The 16,121-nt window shown below is 47.4% G+C and overlaps 1 protein-coding gene across 8 annotated transcripts in view; it reads left to right on the forward strand.

Annotated features, from left to right (window-relative positions):
• Nucleotides 1-9,762: 9,762 nt before the first annotated feature.
• Nucleotides 9,763-16,121, forward strand: part of SCUBE1 (signal peptide, CUB domain and EGF like domain containing 1) — a 228,219-nt gene continuing 221,860 nt past the window's right edge. For all 8 annotated transcript variants that reach the window (XM_074227126.1, XM_074227127.1, XM_074227129.1 and 5 more), the window contains exons 1-2: nt 9,763-9,850; nt 15,064-15,186. In XM_074227126.1, coding sequence (XP_074083227.1) covers nt 9,763-9,850; nt 15,064-15,186 — 211 coding nt within the window. The remainder of the gene's footprint in view (nt 9,851-15,063; nt 15,187-16,121) is intronic.

The following is a 16,121-nucleotide window of genomic DNA, read 5'->3' on the forward strand; positions in this document are numbered from 1 at the left end:
AGCTACATTCCCAAAGGAATACAGTGTCCTTCCACCCTTCCCAATTCTCAAGTAGTTTGGGACTTGGAGTTCCTCCAGACTCAAAATTCCAGTAGAGAAGGATGATCTGGATCTCTGTAGTCAGAAGGAACACCTGGAAGACCCCAGGGCAGAGGACTTCAGGGAAGGGTTGAGTGTATGTCTGGGGTCTTCTGCCTCCACTTGTAACCTGCCTTGGCTCCTCATTATGCCATCTCCATGTGATTCTCCAGAGAATGCTAGACTTAGAGTCTGATTTCAAAGTCACCCTTCAGATACTTGATTACCTGTAGGACCTTAGACAAGTGGCTTGTCCTCTCTGGGCTTTAGTTAACTCATCTGTAAAATCAGGGAGCTGGATTAGCTCAACTGAAGACTCTTCCAGCTCTAGATCCCAAGGTATCTCTTATTCCTCAAACCAATAGAGGTCAACTTCCTCCCTAGTGACTGTACTGAGAGAAGGCCGACATCTCTTCACTAGGAAAATATCTTCTACTTTTTTCCCCCTATGAGATGAGGCTAAGAGTCTGGTCATCTTCAGTCTTTGTAGAAAACTCGTTTCATCAGGGATTCAAGGAGTGTTTCTCCTTCCTAAGCACAAGAATCAGGGATTGAGGGGAAGAAAGAGGAAGTGATTTGTAAGCTGGTCCCACACTTCAAGTCACCAATGACTATGTAAATATTGAAGAACAAATAATAAACTTAATAAGCTCCAGTGCTTCCAATGCCTCCAGGAACAGCTACAAACTACACAATTTAGCTAGTGCTGCCTCAGACAGACTAAGACCAGGGAAAGAGCTTACTTTAGAAAGGCCAAGGTCTCCCACTACATCCAGAGCCATGTCCAATCATCTTGATCAAATCTAGCCACTGGACCCAGATAGCTCAGGAGGAGAGAGTGAGGCTGGAGATTGCCTAACCCTCCCTTCCTCAAATCCAATTCACTTGATCATAAAGGCATCACATCCCTGATTCAGGGACCTCTTTGAGAATGAAGGATGCACAACGACAACAACAACAACAACATTATTTCATTCTGTTTTCTAGGCAGACTGGCCTTATTGCTGGTCCTCAAACTCATCAATCCATCTCCCACCTCCATGTCTTTGCACAGGCTCAGCCTTGGACTCCATCTCTTGGAATTAGCTGCAGCAGCATCTCCTACATGAGTGTTTTCCCAACTCTTCTGGCCCTTAATGCCTCTCCTCCAGGGTATTTCATTTGTATAGATTCTGTACATATTTGTGCATCTAGGTTGTCTCCCTCATTAGAATGTAAGCTCCTTGAGGACAGGGACTGTCTTACTTTTGTATCTCCATCTCTAGCACCTAGTATAATGCTTGTTGGTTGACTGATGTTAGCTTGATCTGGAGGACTTTAATGAGTTCTTCATAGACTGTCTTCTTCATCTTCTGCAACAGATGTTGGCATCTAAATGGGAATGATCTTCATAGAGATCTCTTTGATCACTCTTAGCATGAGCACTTCAAGGCAAGATGAATGGGAATCCCATGAAATTACAAGTGTTGACCTTGGGCTCAGAATGAAATCAATTCCACCAACTCCTGTAATCATCAATTGAAGGAGCCCCTCTGAGCTGCACTTCTAAGCCCCCTCAACGTTGGGTTTCCTAGGAGTACAAGACCCAATGATCGTAGCTCTAAATAGAAGAGAAATGGAAGAGAGCTCAGAGGTCACCTGATCTAATTCCTTATTTTATAGAGTTTCAGACTTGCCCTTGTAAAAGTAGAATCTCTTTCTGAACACAGTTCTTAGGATTCTCAATCTAGTGCTCTTTCCCATTAGCATTCATTAAGTTTACCAGGCATTTTGCTAGATACCAGAGAGTCCCGTGCAAAAATAAGACTTTGCCTGACAATGTATAGAATGACAAGAGAAAAAAGAATAATTGTAAGTCTTCTCAAATGCTGGGTGTCTCCATTCTTGCCAGGCCTGAAATGTAGAGTGTACATTAAAATGTACAATGTTCTTCTGGTTCTGCTCATTTCACTTGGCATCAGTTCATGCAAGTCTTTCCAGACTTCTCTAAAGGGCCTGAAGTCACCTAAAACAGCTCTGGCACTGGGTTTGAGGTCAAAGTGTCCCCAGTCTTACCCACTACCTCCTCTGAAGCCCTCAGGGCAAAGTAATTTCTCTCTCCAAGCTTCAACTTGCTGTTCTGTCAAATGGGCACAAAATACTTGTATTAGCAACACAAGGGTGTTTGTACATCTAAAAGCAAGATGGAAAACTGAGATAATAAAAATAAAAATGCTGAATAGAAAGTTCTCATTTTTTCAATAAAATTCAGTTAGAAACATTCCCAGAACACCATAAGAGTGCTATTATTCTCATTATCTTTTCACTCAAGCCTTCCTCTTCTGCTTTATCATCTATAGGGTCCAAGGTATGTTTGAGGAAGGATGATCTTTTGGTCTAGAAGACTCCATTAGTGCTAGGTCCTGACCTGCTGGAAATATCAGAGGGTCCTCGATGGACATCTGGAAGAGATGGAGAGGCCAGCTGCCTCAGCTTCCTCATTTTACAGTTGAGAAAACCGAGGCACAGGAAGTGGTGATTTTCTCAAAGTCACCCAGGCAGTAAGGGGCAAAGCAGGGATCTCTGCAAGCTGCATATTGACTTAGAAACATCACGTGTTTTTATGTTTCCTTTAAGCTCACCTTTAATGTGATTCACGTTTTGCTGATGAGGAGGAGAATATGGTGGGTTGCATGAAGTGACAGGGTGCCCCCATCCATGTACTTTAGGCCCCTCTGTAAGGCAGAAAGATGCAGAAGAATTGTCAGTCTATATATTAGTAGAGAGGCAGTTGGCCATAGCATTGAAATCATAAATCTGGAACTAATAACCATAAATGTGCCGACTTCTTCAAAGGAGTGTTAGAGGAAAGTGATCTCCAAAGGTGAAATTTTATTTAAGTAGGTGGTCATTTTCAACCTCTTCCAAACTATCCTCTACTGTCTCCCATGGGATCAGGATGCTGCTGGTCTCTAAAGGCTCTGCTGCTAGATCCCAGTTCTTGCCAGGGCCCTCTGAGCTGGCAAGGGCCAGTCCTGGACCACACTGTATCTGCTCTCAGGCAGCTCCTCTCAGCAGTTCAGTGAGTCAGAACAATCCTGAGAGAATTATTATGGAAAATGCCATCCACATCCAGAAAACAAAACAAGACAAAATAAAAACAACCCCACTGCGGATTTTGAATGCAGAGAAAGAAATGCTATGTTCACTTTTTAACATTTCTTTTACATTTTTTTCTTTTTTCCTCATGGGTTTTCTTCCCCTTGGTTCTAATTCCTTTTTCACAACAGAACTAATATGGAAATATGTTAAACACCATTGCACACATACAATCTATATAAGACTGTTCACTCCCATGGAGAAGGGGGAGGGAGGTGGGGGTGGAAAACTGAAACTCATAAATTTGCAAATGGATAAATGCTAAAAAAAAAACTGCCTTTGCATGTAACTGGAAAAGAAAGAAAAGAAAAAATAGAGTGACTCCAGGTCATCTGACTCTAAGCTCAGGGCCTCTGCTCTCATCAATAGGAAGATGGCAAGAGAAGAATGTTCTCTGTGAAACATTTTCATTTTTTCTCCAAGTATACACTTAGAGGGCACTTTATTTCCCCTATCCCTACCTCAGTCCAGAAATTCAAGACACCAAGGCAGGGCTAATAAGAAGAGCTGACTGAGGTACCTAGAAGCCAGACCTGGCAACTCTCTCTCCATGGAACTTTCTCCTCCTTTAGAGAGCAGAACTCCACACTAGGTGGAGCCCTAAGTCTCCAGGTAGGGCACCCATCATATCAAGAAAGTACAAAACTGGTCAACAGCCTTCTATTTCTCTCCTGGGAAAGCAGAGAGACTAGGGACTTGTGAGGAAATGGGAAGTGGAGTGAGAAAAAAGGGGCCTTCCCTCGGAATCCCCAGGCTGGTAGTATGAACCTACCTCGGGGTTCAGGGCACAGTATATCTGGAGAGTCCCTATTGAAAACAGAAAAAGTACTGGCTCTCAAGTCAGAGGATCTGGGTTCAAATCCCACCCCTCTGATATTTACTACCTATATTGCTTTGGAAAAGTTACAACCTTCCCAAACCTCAATTTCCCACCAAAACATTGAAGTGTTGGACTAGATGGTCCCTGAGATCAGTCTCTTCCCATTCTAAATCTATGATTCTATGATACTAAGATGAGGTGTAGTAGAAAGTTAGAGTTGGAGTCAGAAAAAACCTGGGTTCAAATCTTAGCTCTAACCCTACTAGCTGGGTGATTCTAAGCAAGTCATTTCTTTTCTGATCAGTCAGTCAATAAATATTTGCCAAATGCCTCTTAAGTGCTAGACACTGTATTAAGTTCTAGGGATACAATACAAAAAAAGAAAGAAAGAAAGAAAGAAAGAAAGAAAGAAAGAAAGAAAGAAAGAAAGAAAGAAAGAAAGAAAGAAAGAACATCCTACACTCCTTTACTTAAGGTCATAAAGGAGTTTATAGTACTGGGGTTAGGGGGCACAGTGGATAGATCACTGGGTCTGGAGTCAGATGTGAGTTCAAATCCATCCTCAGACATTTAAAAACTGTGTGGTACTGGGAAAGTCACTTAACTGCTGTCTCAATTGATTCATTTGTAAAATGGGGATAGGAGCACCTTTCTCTTAGGATTGTTGTGAGGACCAAATGAGATTATAATTGTAAGGCACTTAGAGCAGTAACCGGCATATAATAAGCATTATATAAATGTTTGTAGTTGTTGTCGTCGTCTAACAGAGTAACATACTAGAGATATGTGAGTGTGAGTGAGTGGGGAAATAGTCAGCATAAGGGAAGAACTCCAAAGCAGTGAAGCCAAATGAGAAATGAATAATTGCTGACCTGAGTATCACCTTAAATGGAGGTTCTAGAAGCAACTTCTGATCTCATGGCTCTGCCCTCCAATCCTAGGGCCAGGGGGCACTGGGGGTGTCTAAGTACCATGGCTGATGGGATCTTTCAGGTTGATAAGCTTGAGGGGGTGGTTATAGTGATGGAGAAATTCAAAGGAGTGTAGCTAGGTAGGGGAAAAGGCCTCAATTTCCTCACATGTAAAATGGGGTTAACAGTATCCACTTCACCAGGTTTCTGGGAGACTTAGCTGTGATTGTAGATGTAAATCACTTTTTGCAAACCCTCAGGTGCTAAAGCTTCTGATACTTTATTAAGACAGGTGAGAGACAGGATGAATTTAGACCAGTCAAGTTTCTCTTCCTCCTCCTCCTCTTCCCTTGTACTGGGTCATCTTTCCTCACCAATTCTATAGTAATGACTTGGGCCCCTGCCCACAGCCCCCCAGTGGCCTGACTGCATTATCCTTATTTCTAACAGCTGTCTGTCTTAGTATCTTAGGCCCCCACTAGTCTGGGAGTTCCAAGGAGCTTTGTCTCCTCTAAGCCTAGGGGCCAGGGCTCTCTCCCTTTTCTGGGGTGCATCCTGCCAGCATCCAAAGCCTAACAGTTTCTCTCTGGGAAAGCAGATATGTGGAGAACAAGGGACCTCCTGCCTCTGAACTCTTTCTCTCAACCATCCCCAGTCATGTTCATCTTCTTATACAGTCCAAAAATCATGTTGCTCCCCTTTATAAACACCTTCAATGATTTTCTGTTTCCAGAACACTTGAAAATTTTATGTACCTTGTTTCATTTGATCTAACAACAACCCAAGGAGGTTAAGTTCTATTCTTGTCCTCTCATTTCCCATTTTCATATGAAAAAAACAGGGTTGGTGTGATATGTCCCTAGTCACCCAGCTTATGACAGAGCTGGGATTCTAACTCTGTTCATTCCTGGCTCTTTCCCAGTCCACTGCCTATCAGCCCTACAAAGAGAGTGTAAGCATCTGGTGACCCACGGAGTCCACAATGATCTGTCCTGCTATTCAAGTGCCCCAGGAATTCTAAGGGGGTACCATAGACTGCCTGGCACGGGTTGCCTTCCTTTTTTGTTTGTGACCAGGACTCCAAACTCAAATGTAAACATTTGAGGTAGGAGGTATGTCTGATACCTATTTATCACCATCAGTGGCAAAACAAATCTTGGTTAAATGCCTATTATGTACAACCCCTAGGTTACAAAACACTGGACCTGGTTCTTTCCTAAAATGTCTCCACATCTTTAGAGTGCTGAAGGCATTCAAAGAGGAAGGATAGATTGAGGGGGAATCCACTATTCTGGGGAGGTTTCAACTAGGAGATGGACTAGTCTATGAGCAGGTTCTATGATTTTAGGTTGTGCTCGCCACAATCATAACTGGCATTTCTAGAGCACTTTTAAGTTGGCAAAGACTGCAGCATTATCTCCTTTCTTTTCAGTTTGAGGAAAGAGGCTCAAAGTGGTTATCACTAGCCTGGGTCCCATACTAGTAAGTATCTGGGGGGGGGGTAGAATTTGAATTCAGGTCTTTCTGACTGGTGTTTAACTGTGTTTATCTGGGGCAAAAGAAACAGGATCATCTCAGTTTTGAGGATCACCAAGTTGGATAATTCAAACTTCAAGGAGCCTGTCTACAGGGCTTTAGATGAAGGGTAGTTGTCAACATTGCCCCTCCCCACCCCCACTTCACTTCATGTTGTGTAGACCCGGACTCCATGTTCTAGGCAAGCCCTGGTGACCAAGCTTCCCAAGGCCCTGGAGGGGGGAGCCATCTGCAACGCATGTCATCGGAAGGTCAATGATGAATGATCCCGAGGAAGGAAATCGATTGGATCAAAGGACATTGTTTAAATAAGTCCCAGCATCCTGAAAGGGTCTCCATCCAGTGCATAGGGGCTTTCCTGTGTAACCTGAATCACAAGACTATTTTCTCCTGAACTTTCATGGTCTTTTGCCCTGGGAACATAGAGGCAAGAGATCTTGGTGGGGACAATGAAATGAAAGCTGATAGCCTCCATTCACACCCTAGGTGGTGTTGTCCAGGGGGCATCCTGGGTGTAGAGGGGAAATGTGGAGGGATAATTCTGACCTGAGGGGCCCCGTTGTCTTTTCTCTGACATTATAGTGCCCTGACTCCCATTCTCTTCCTCCATGAAGTTTTTTTTAATTAATGGTGATGATAGCTGATATTTGTATAATCTGCTAAGTAATGCAAAGCATTTTATGAGTATTATCTTATTTGAACCTCTACTCTGTGAGATTGATGCTATCATTCCTCCCCAGTCCCCAGAAGAAACCAAGGTTCACAGAGATTGTGACTTGTCCAGGATTTTATAACTAGTCAGTGATTCAAGCACCCTATGAGGGAGAGATTGCAAAAGTTATTGCCCTCTTCTTTTTGAGGAGGCAGCTGAGGCTCAAAGAGAAGAGTTCCCCAGAGAAAGGGACATGTCTCCTAGCATGGAATATTCTGAATCCAGGTTACCTGATTCCAAATCTGCTGCTTTAGCCATTGCTGTATCTTCCATCAGCAGGGCACCCCCCCCCATGACCCCAGGGAATAAGGTGAAGCTAAATTTAATAAGTCAGACATGAGTAGGGGTTCAGTTAATTGTTCTCCATATTCACTTGTCATTTGCCTCTCCAATCTTGTAAAGAATCATCTTCCCAAACTTGGGAGGGGGAACTGGAGGGAATGGAAAATGCCCCTCAGAGGGTGCGCAGAAGAACAGGGAGCCCAGGACAGGAAAGAAAAGTCCTTCTTTAGTCTGAGGTTGAGAGGAAGAAGGAGGTGGGGTGGGGTAGGGTGGCGGACGGAAGACTCAATGCTGGTTGCCAAGGAGATCTTGGGCTTACTAAACTTTCTCCCTTCAAAGCCTCCCGCTTTTCCTTTGAGGGAAGCCATTGATTTCCATCAAGAGGTTCCTGAATCTCAGAGCTAAGAGGAATCTCTAGAGCCAGCTCTGCTAACTCTCAAGGCATTTCATGTGGAAGGGGATCATCCAAAGGAGTATTTCAAAGATGCTATGCTGCTTCTCTTCCTCCTCCTCCTCCTCTTCTTCCATTCCATCTGAAAAGAGGCCAAGTCTCCTGGAAGCTGGGGGAGGGTCACCTGTCCCAGAGTACTAAAAGAAAAGGTGAAAAGGGTGGAATGGGAAAATCTCCTGGGACTTGGAGTCTGCACTCTGTGACCTTCCAGTATATGTCTGCATCCTTTCAAGCGCTTCTAGGAAGGGTGGATTGAGAGTTGAGAGCATTCTCAGGGAGCATCTGCTCCAACTCCCTCTCATTTTACATAGGAGGAAATTGAGGGTAGAGGAGGCTTGCCTCCAGTGTCTCCAATTCTTAGTCTGGGTCAGTTCTTTGTGGCCAGCCGCTGGACTTTGTAATCTGTGGTGTGTCCTAAAGGGGAGAACACTGGATTTTGGAGTCAGACAACTGGAGTCTGAATTCAAGCCCTATTCTTCATTAGTTAGTCACCTTCACACTCTCTGGGCCTCAGTTTCCTCCTCTGTAAAAGGGGGAGAAGATCTGACCACACCCAGCCTTTGATATCCCAGCTTGCTTAAATCTCCAATTCTAGACCTTTGAGGCTGTGCAGCCTAAGGGGTGGAACCTAAAACGTCACACTCCCTTCCAAACTCATTTGAGCTCAGGCTAAGTCCTTGTCCTGACTCCTTCAGACGAGATGCTCCCTCCAGGTCGGGAGCTCCTTAGTTTAGAGGCTTGTCTACAGGGCTCTGTCTAGGGGGCCATTTAAGGGTGAGGAGTCCTTTGGGATAAAATGAGCTCTTGGTAAAGAGCTGAGTTCACTGGCCCGCACACAGTAGGCACTTTAGAAATGCTTCTTCCCTTCCCAAGGTTTCTCTGGGATTTGTTTTCCTGAGAATGGAGGGAAAAGGAGGCAGGTTTCTGGGGATCCCAGGCCCAGAGATTCTGTGCCAGCTGAGGAGGTGAAACTCAAGAGTCACACAGCCAGGAGGTGTTTGAGATTGGCAGGAGACGAGGACAGGGAAAAGGCCAAGGTGAGCCCAAGGCCCCAAACTTGGGGCCGGGCTGAGAAGGGAGAGGCGCAGGGAAGCCCCAGCTGGCACTTCTCTTTACGGAGAAAGAAGTGGAGGCCAAGGGATGAAGGCTCCTGCCCTGGTCACTCTTGACTCCCAACTCTAAATTAAACGAAAGGTGGAGAGATGCCACCAGGCTCGTCCCGGAGAAAGCTTCGAGTCTGGGCATCCCAGTCGGCCTGCGGCTGGGTGACCTTGGGCACGTCTCTTCTCTCCGGGTCTCGGATTCCTTTATGTTCTGGAGGACAAGGGGCTTGGACTAGATCGTCCCCGGGGGCCCTTTCGGCTTTGATTTGCTCAGACCCCGGGCGCGCCCCGCCCCGTCCCAGCGCCCGGGGACCCGCGCTCCGCAGTCACATCCCCACCTCGCTGCCCCCTCCCCTCCACCCGCCCCCAGACCCTACCTCGGCTCGGGTGCCCCCCTCCGAAGCGCGTCCGGAGCCCGACAGGGGATTGGCCCGCCTCCGGCGCGGTCCCGCCCACCCTCGGGAGCCCTGGACGAATCAGCGGGAGGCTGTCAGGTCGTCAGCACCGCGGACTCCCCGCAGCCCCCGGCGGCGCCCAGTCCCTTATCAGAGATCCGGAGGGGCCGGGCGGGCGGCCGAGCGGCGGCGGGAGCTGCAGCCACAGCGGCGGCCGCGGAGGCAGCGCCGACGCCGGGGCCACAGCAGCCCCGAAAGCCGGGAGCCGCCGGGGAGGGCCAGCCCCGCGGCCGGACCCCCCAGCGCCGCCCGGGCCGCGCCGAGCGTGGCCTCAGCATGGGGGCGGCAGCGCTGCCCTGGCACTGGTGCCTGCTTCTCGTCCTCGGCGCCCCGGGCCGCCTGGCCAGAGCCACCGGCGCCCCAGGTAAGCCCGTGGCTGCCCTCTCGGCGCCCCGAGCCCGGCTGGGACGAGGCACCGGCGAGCGCGCTGGCCGGCCCGGCCCCAACGTGCGGGTTTGCCCTTTAAAGAGGGAGGTCGCAGGGGAGGGGGAGGGGCCGGGGGTCTGCCGGGAAGAAAGATGCTTTGAGTTCTGCCAAAGTAACTTCTCCCTCCCGGGCGCGTGAAGGCAGGAGGGGGCTGCGAGCGGGGCCCGGGGCCGGGGCCGGGGCCGGGGCCCGGAGCGGGCTGGGCGCACGGGGCGGGGCGCTCCCTCCCCCGGCTGGCCCAGACCTGGAGACCCGCACCCCGCCGGCCTGTGCGTGTGCCTGTATGTGCGTGTGTATGTGTGCGTGTGTGTGTGTGTGTGTGTGAGAGAGAGAGAGAGAGAGAGAGAGAGAGAGAGAGAGAGAGAGAGAGAGAGAGAGAGAGAGAGCAGGAATAAATTCCGAGTGAGCTCAATCGCAGCTAATTGTCCGACTCTCAGTCCTGGTCGCTGCCTCCCTCCGTCTCTTCCCATCTCCTCTCTCGCCCTTAAGAGGTGCGGATGCGGGGAGCTTGGGACAGACCCTGTGGCCGGACTCGGTTTCCACCTCTCTCCCTGGGCCTGGGTCTCCTCTCCTGGCCTCTGCTCTCCCTCTCTCTTTGCCTTGGGGTCTGCCTCCTCCTTCCTCCTCATCCCTTCTCTCCACTCTGAAGAGGGATCGGGGAGCGGCGGGAGAGCAATCCCACAGAGTTTCCACGTCCCGCAGGACCGCTGGCCCCTCACCCAAGATCGTGAAATCGCGGCCGAGTTCTTCTGCCTCGCTTTATCTCTTTACTTAACTGGGAGTCGGGGTGCCAAGAGGGATTCAGTTCAATATTGAAGTGATCTGAGATATGACTCAGATTCTCTCTCTCTCTCTCTCTCTCTCTCTCTCTCTCTCTCCTCTCTCCCCTCTCCTCTCTCCTCTCTCTCCTCCCTTCTCGTGAGAGGGAAAGGGAGATTAAGTCCCAGGTTGGTCCCAGCTGAGCCAGCTGTCTCTTTCCAAAGAGAGGAGTTGGTCATTGACTAGCTGAGGCTGAATTGTTTTCTGTCGTCTCCCCACCCCCTTTCCTCTCCAGGCTCTCCCCAGACCCTCTCCTCCCCATCCAGCCATGCCGCCCTCTTCGGAAAAATATGAGGGAACAATCTCCCCACTCCCCCAAGCCCTTGTCTTGAGTGAAGTGGATGATCGGTCTTTAACCTGCATCTTATTTTCATACACATCCTCATCTCTGCTCCTCTTACCTGGGATCTCCATCTCTGTCTGTCTGTCTGTCTGTCTGTCTGTCTGTCTGTCTGTCTCTCTCTGGAAGGAGCAGCAGGGAAACCCCTGGAGAAAGGAATATTGGGTGTTTCAGTTAAGAAACACTTTACAAACTGAGTCCAAGTCCTCCATCTTTCAGACCAGAGAGGGAAAAGATTGACCTGTGGTCTCATTGTGATAAAGCCTTGACTAGAACGGGGAATCAGTGAAGAGAAATGGACTCTTAAGAGGGGAGGTATAAGGAGGAAGGGAAAGGAAAGAGGAGGGAGGAAAAGTTGGTGGGGGGACACTCCCCCAGGGTTCTGGTCCAAAAATACTTAGTCCCAATTGCCAACCTATAAGTCCTGTGTGGATCTTGGGTAAAGGAGTAAGTGCTGTGGCCCAGTCCTCGGAGCCCCCCACCCCACCCCACCCCAGCCACCTACTAGCCCTTTTGTCTGCCCTTCTCTATGGGTACTACCTCAGGTGCTGTTGACCTGTTGAACCTTTCTTGGAATTCACCCTTAGCCACCAACACCCAATCTCACAGGAAAGGTGGAAGTGTTTCTGGATCTGTTTCTGTGTATGTGTGTCTGAGTATCGATGATTTTCTCTTTCTGGGGAGAAGGGGTGCTAACTAAACAAGCTCACCTGTAAGGGAGGCAGCCTCTAGAATGAGATAATTAATCTGGCGTAAATGATCTGTTTCCAAGCTGCTATGTACACCCCTAAATAGATCCAGGAAACACTTGGGCACCAATTCTCCATGTGCTGATGTCATCTTAATGAAACATAAATAAGAGCGTGGGGTGTGGGGGGGGGGGATCAGTAGTGGATCTCAGCCTCCCAACCGCATTTCAAGCTTAGGCTCACTCACAACACTCACCCAAACCGGATGTCTGTTGTTGCCCCTTCTTTCTCTGGCTATACCTGAGTGCATCGTGCATCTCTACTTTCTTTAAAGTCAAATTTCGAATTTGTCTGTCTCCCCAAGTTAAGGAATTTGAGTTCTGGCCTCTCTCCCGCCATTGACCCTCTCTCTTTGTAGCACTGTGGCCCCTCCTATCCTTTCTCTCTCTGTTTCTCTTTTCCATTCTCTCAGCTCTCCTAAATATGAAGCCAGGCATGGAGCTTTCCTGGTGGGTCCCGTGTCCTTCAGAGCCTGAGTTTTCCCTGTGTCTGCCTCCCGGTGTCCCCCACCCCCTGCCTAGCTGGGGAGGGATCCATTGAAGCCGGCTTCCCAGGAAGGCTGACTTTTCCTTATTGACATTAGGGCTTTCTATCAATAGCTCCTTGCCTTGCCTCTAGGCTGGAGGGGGTGGATGGGAGGGGGGAGGTCGGGAGGGCCGGGCTCCCAGAGGCTCCCACGGTCTCATTCCGGGCCAGCCAGGGCAGTCTGTGACCCGACCCTCCCTCCTCCTTCCCCCTCCCCCTCCCCAATAGGGCCAGATTCTCTTTGCTTCTTTCTGGGCTCTTAACTCAGACCTTAGCTCAGTGTTTGATGGAGAGGAGGGACAATCATTCCTGTTTTCAGGTCTTCAGTGCCCCAAAGACCGCCCCCCACCCCCAACGCCTCCATGTGAGTTCAGTGTTTGGAAATTGGCATAGACAATCACAGGCTGGTCGAAAATGGGAAGGACCTTCCAGGTCATTTTAAATTAACCCCTTCAGTTTTCTGGCTAAGGAAACTAGCACAGCCATCCCCTGGCACTTAGAGGGTTGGAAGACTGGGGCGGGGGGGGGGGGGGGGGGGGGGGGGGGGAGAAAAGAAAATTCAGTGACTGGTGGTTAGAGGGTAGAAAATTAGCAAGGGTTTGGGAGCAAAAGACTTGGACTGGGCCAGAAAAAGAATTTTCTTTTCCCTCTACCACCCAATAAAAGGGTGATTTGTGATCTGTTACTCTTTTGGGGAGGCACTTTGTATGGAAAGTCCATGAAGTATAGTGAAAAATATTTATTGACTTTTGAGTCCAAGGCCCTGGGTTCAGATCTCCCACCAGTCCGTATTCTATATACTGTGACTTTCAGCAGGTTACTCAACTGCATTGGGTCTCAGGTTACTCATATATAAAATAAAAGGATTGAATCTAAATGATCACTAAGATCCCTTTGGTTCTAAATCCTAGGATCCCTCTCTGTACCTGTTTCCATATATATGTGTGTGTGTGTGTGTGTGTGTGTGTGTGTGTGTATGTTTGTATGTATGTATAAAGGGAAAACAATCATAGCATTAGGTGATATATTTATCATTGCAGGTCTTCTAAGGCTGGGGCCTTGTGTCAGGGATGACACAGAGCAGAGCAGTGGTATCCAATTCTGATAGAAATGGATGCCTACAGACTGCAGTTTGACCTTGAAAAGTACAAAGTCACATCAACTATGTCATGCTGTATTTTCATTTATTTTGTTGGGTCAACACTATGGAACACAAACATTGGATCCCTCTGAGAGAGTGCTGGTCTTTAGAAATCTAAAATGAGAACCACAGATTGAGAACTGAAAGGCTAAAACCATCAAATCAATCCTTTCATTTTACAAATGGGAAAACCAAGACCCAGAGAAGGTATATGTGAGTTGCAGCTAATGAATGAGGTGGGATTTGAAGCTAAACCCTTACTCATTCCAAGTCTGATGTTCTTAGAGTTGGAGAAGCCAGTAGTCAAACTTGGACCTGTGGTCTCTTACCCACCTTAGACCTGGAACATGCTCTCTCCTCACCTTAACCTCCTAGAATCCCTCAGTTTGAGTATCACTAGTCTAAGTCTTTCCCCCCAAAACACTTGGAAGTAGAATTGTCTGTATATAAATAGCGACATCTCACCCAACTGGTGCCATTTCTCTGGTGGTTAATACTTAATCCATGCTTGTTTAAGTGATCACTTGAACCCAGCCCTAACCTGACTGACAAGTAGTTATGCAGTCTTCACTTGGACACTTAAAATGATGGGGAGATCAGTACCTCAAAAAGCAGCCTACTTTAATTTTTAATAATGTCTTTAACTCCAAAAGTCTGGGATCCCTTGGCTTTAGAAATCTCAAACCACCTGAATGTCAGTCGTTAGTCCCCATCATAATAAATGTGAATTGCTATCACTTGTTAGCCAGCCAGCCAGCCAGCCAGCCAGCTAGCTATCTATCTTAGTGAGCCGTCAGGAGACCACTTAGTTCCTGAGTGGATGTGAAGACAGAGGGGAAGGAGAACAAATAGTGGCAGAATTCATTTCTCTAGCACAGTGCCTCCCTTAAAATGGTATTCAATAAATGTCTTGAAAATAATAATAAATTGACTTGATGATGTGCCAAACACCTTTGTGAGCTAGGGAGCATAAAGATGATCATTTTGATTTTAGAAACAGGAAAATGAACCCTCAGAGAGGGGGAAAATGTTTCTAAGGATCAGACTAGGAAGTGTAGGAGCCAGCTCCTGGACCTAGGTCTTCTGTTCCCACTTGGCACAACCTTCCTAAATATTCAAGCCAGTAGAGTCTCTGAATCCATTAACTGGGAGGAATGGGGGAAAGGGAGGGTATTGACCAATTCTATTTTTCACAGAATGCTTTGAGGTGAAGTTCTTATAGTTTTCAGTCTACTTTTCTCTTTATAGATGGGGAAACTGAGGTTCAGAACTTAAAATGTAAATACTGTCCCCTCTCTTTGAAGTCGAGTGGTGCAAGCTCTGGGATTCTGAGTGAGGAGAGCAGTTGATATAGTTGGTACCTGGGAAGCAGAAGGATGTCTATGCGTGTGTGTCAGTGTGAAAAAGATAGAAACAAAGAGAGACAGAGAAAAGAGAGAGTGGGACAGAAGGAGACAGAGAGACCAGAGACAGGTGCTGGGGCTGGGCCTGGCTTCTGAGGTATCTGCCCTTTCTCCTTCGGGGCTGCTGCTGAGTGGAGCTTTGCCTTATTTGTACCTCTGATGGTCTCTCCTCAGATTCAGACGAGTGTGCTGAGGGGACTGATGACTGCCACATTGATGCCATCTGTCAGAACACCCCCAAAGCTTACAAATGCCTCTGTAAGCCGGGCTACAAAGGAGAAGGCAGACAGTGTGAAGGTAAGGCTGCTTCAGAGCTTCCTGGGCTCACCCAGGCCTACTTGCTAATGTGGTTGGTTTGTTGGATTAGAATTTGGGTTATTGAAATGCTGAATAGAGTGGAAGAGAGGCTGCCCCCTCCTGTTTCTGCTTTACTGGCCAGCTGATGTTTGGGCTATCTCAGAAATGGTACCTTCTTCCCACGCAGGGAAAAGTGACTTAATTTGCAGGATGGTGATAATTGAAGCTTTGATTTTAATTTTCCTTGGTCTAAAAAAAAAAATTGGATTTTTTTCCTTTTAAAGTAAATGGTGTTTACAGTGATCCTTAAGATGGTGAAAGGGGTAATAGATTAATCTAGAATGGCAGAGTGGAAGGGATCTGAGAAATATGGAACATCAGAGCTAGGAGGGCCTTTAGAGGCTATTTAATCTAGCCCTACCCCCCAAAACAGATGAAGAAACTGAAGTTGGGAGAATAGGAATGACTGACTTACACAAAAAGTCCCAGAGCATGTACCTGGGAGAGGGGGAACATCCACTCTTTTTTCACATGGTTAAAAATTTGCGTAAGAGAATGAAAAGAATAGTCAGAATTCTTTCTGTCTTCCCAATATCACTTTCTCTATGGAAACAAAGATAATACAATGTAATGGAAAGAGTACAAGATTTAGAATCATGGAATCAACGATTTTGATCTGGGAGAGACCTTAGAGATTATTTTTGGTGACTTGCCAAAGGTCACTCAGATAGTAAGTACATTTAGATTCCTATCTCAGCTCTGGCACCTTGTAGACACTTAATAAATGTTTATTGATTAAGAGTGTGAAATCTTGGCTAAGGCTCTGTCCTCTGTGGGCCTCAGTTTCCTATTCTGTATAATGAGGGGAGTTAGATGAGATGATCTCTCAGGATGCCTTCCAGTTCTAAATCCTGTGATGATAATTTAAGAAAGAC

Source organism: Macrotis lagotis, chromosome 2 (assembly GCF_037893015.1).
Source record: "Macrotis lagotis isolate mMagLag1 chromosome 2, bilby.v1.9.chrom.fasta, whole genome shotgun sequence".
Lineage (NCBI taxonomy): Eukaryota > Metazoa > Chordata > Mammalia > Peramelemorphia > Peramelidae > Macrotis > Macrotis lagotis.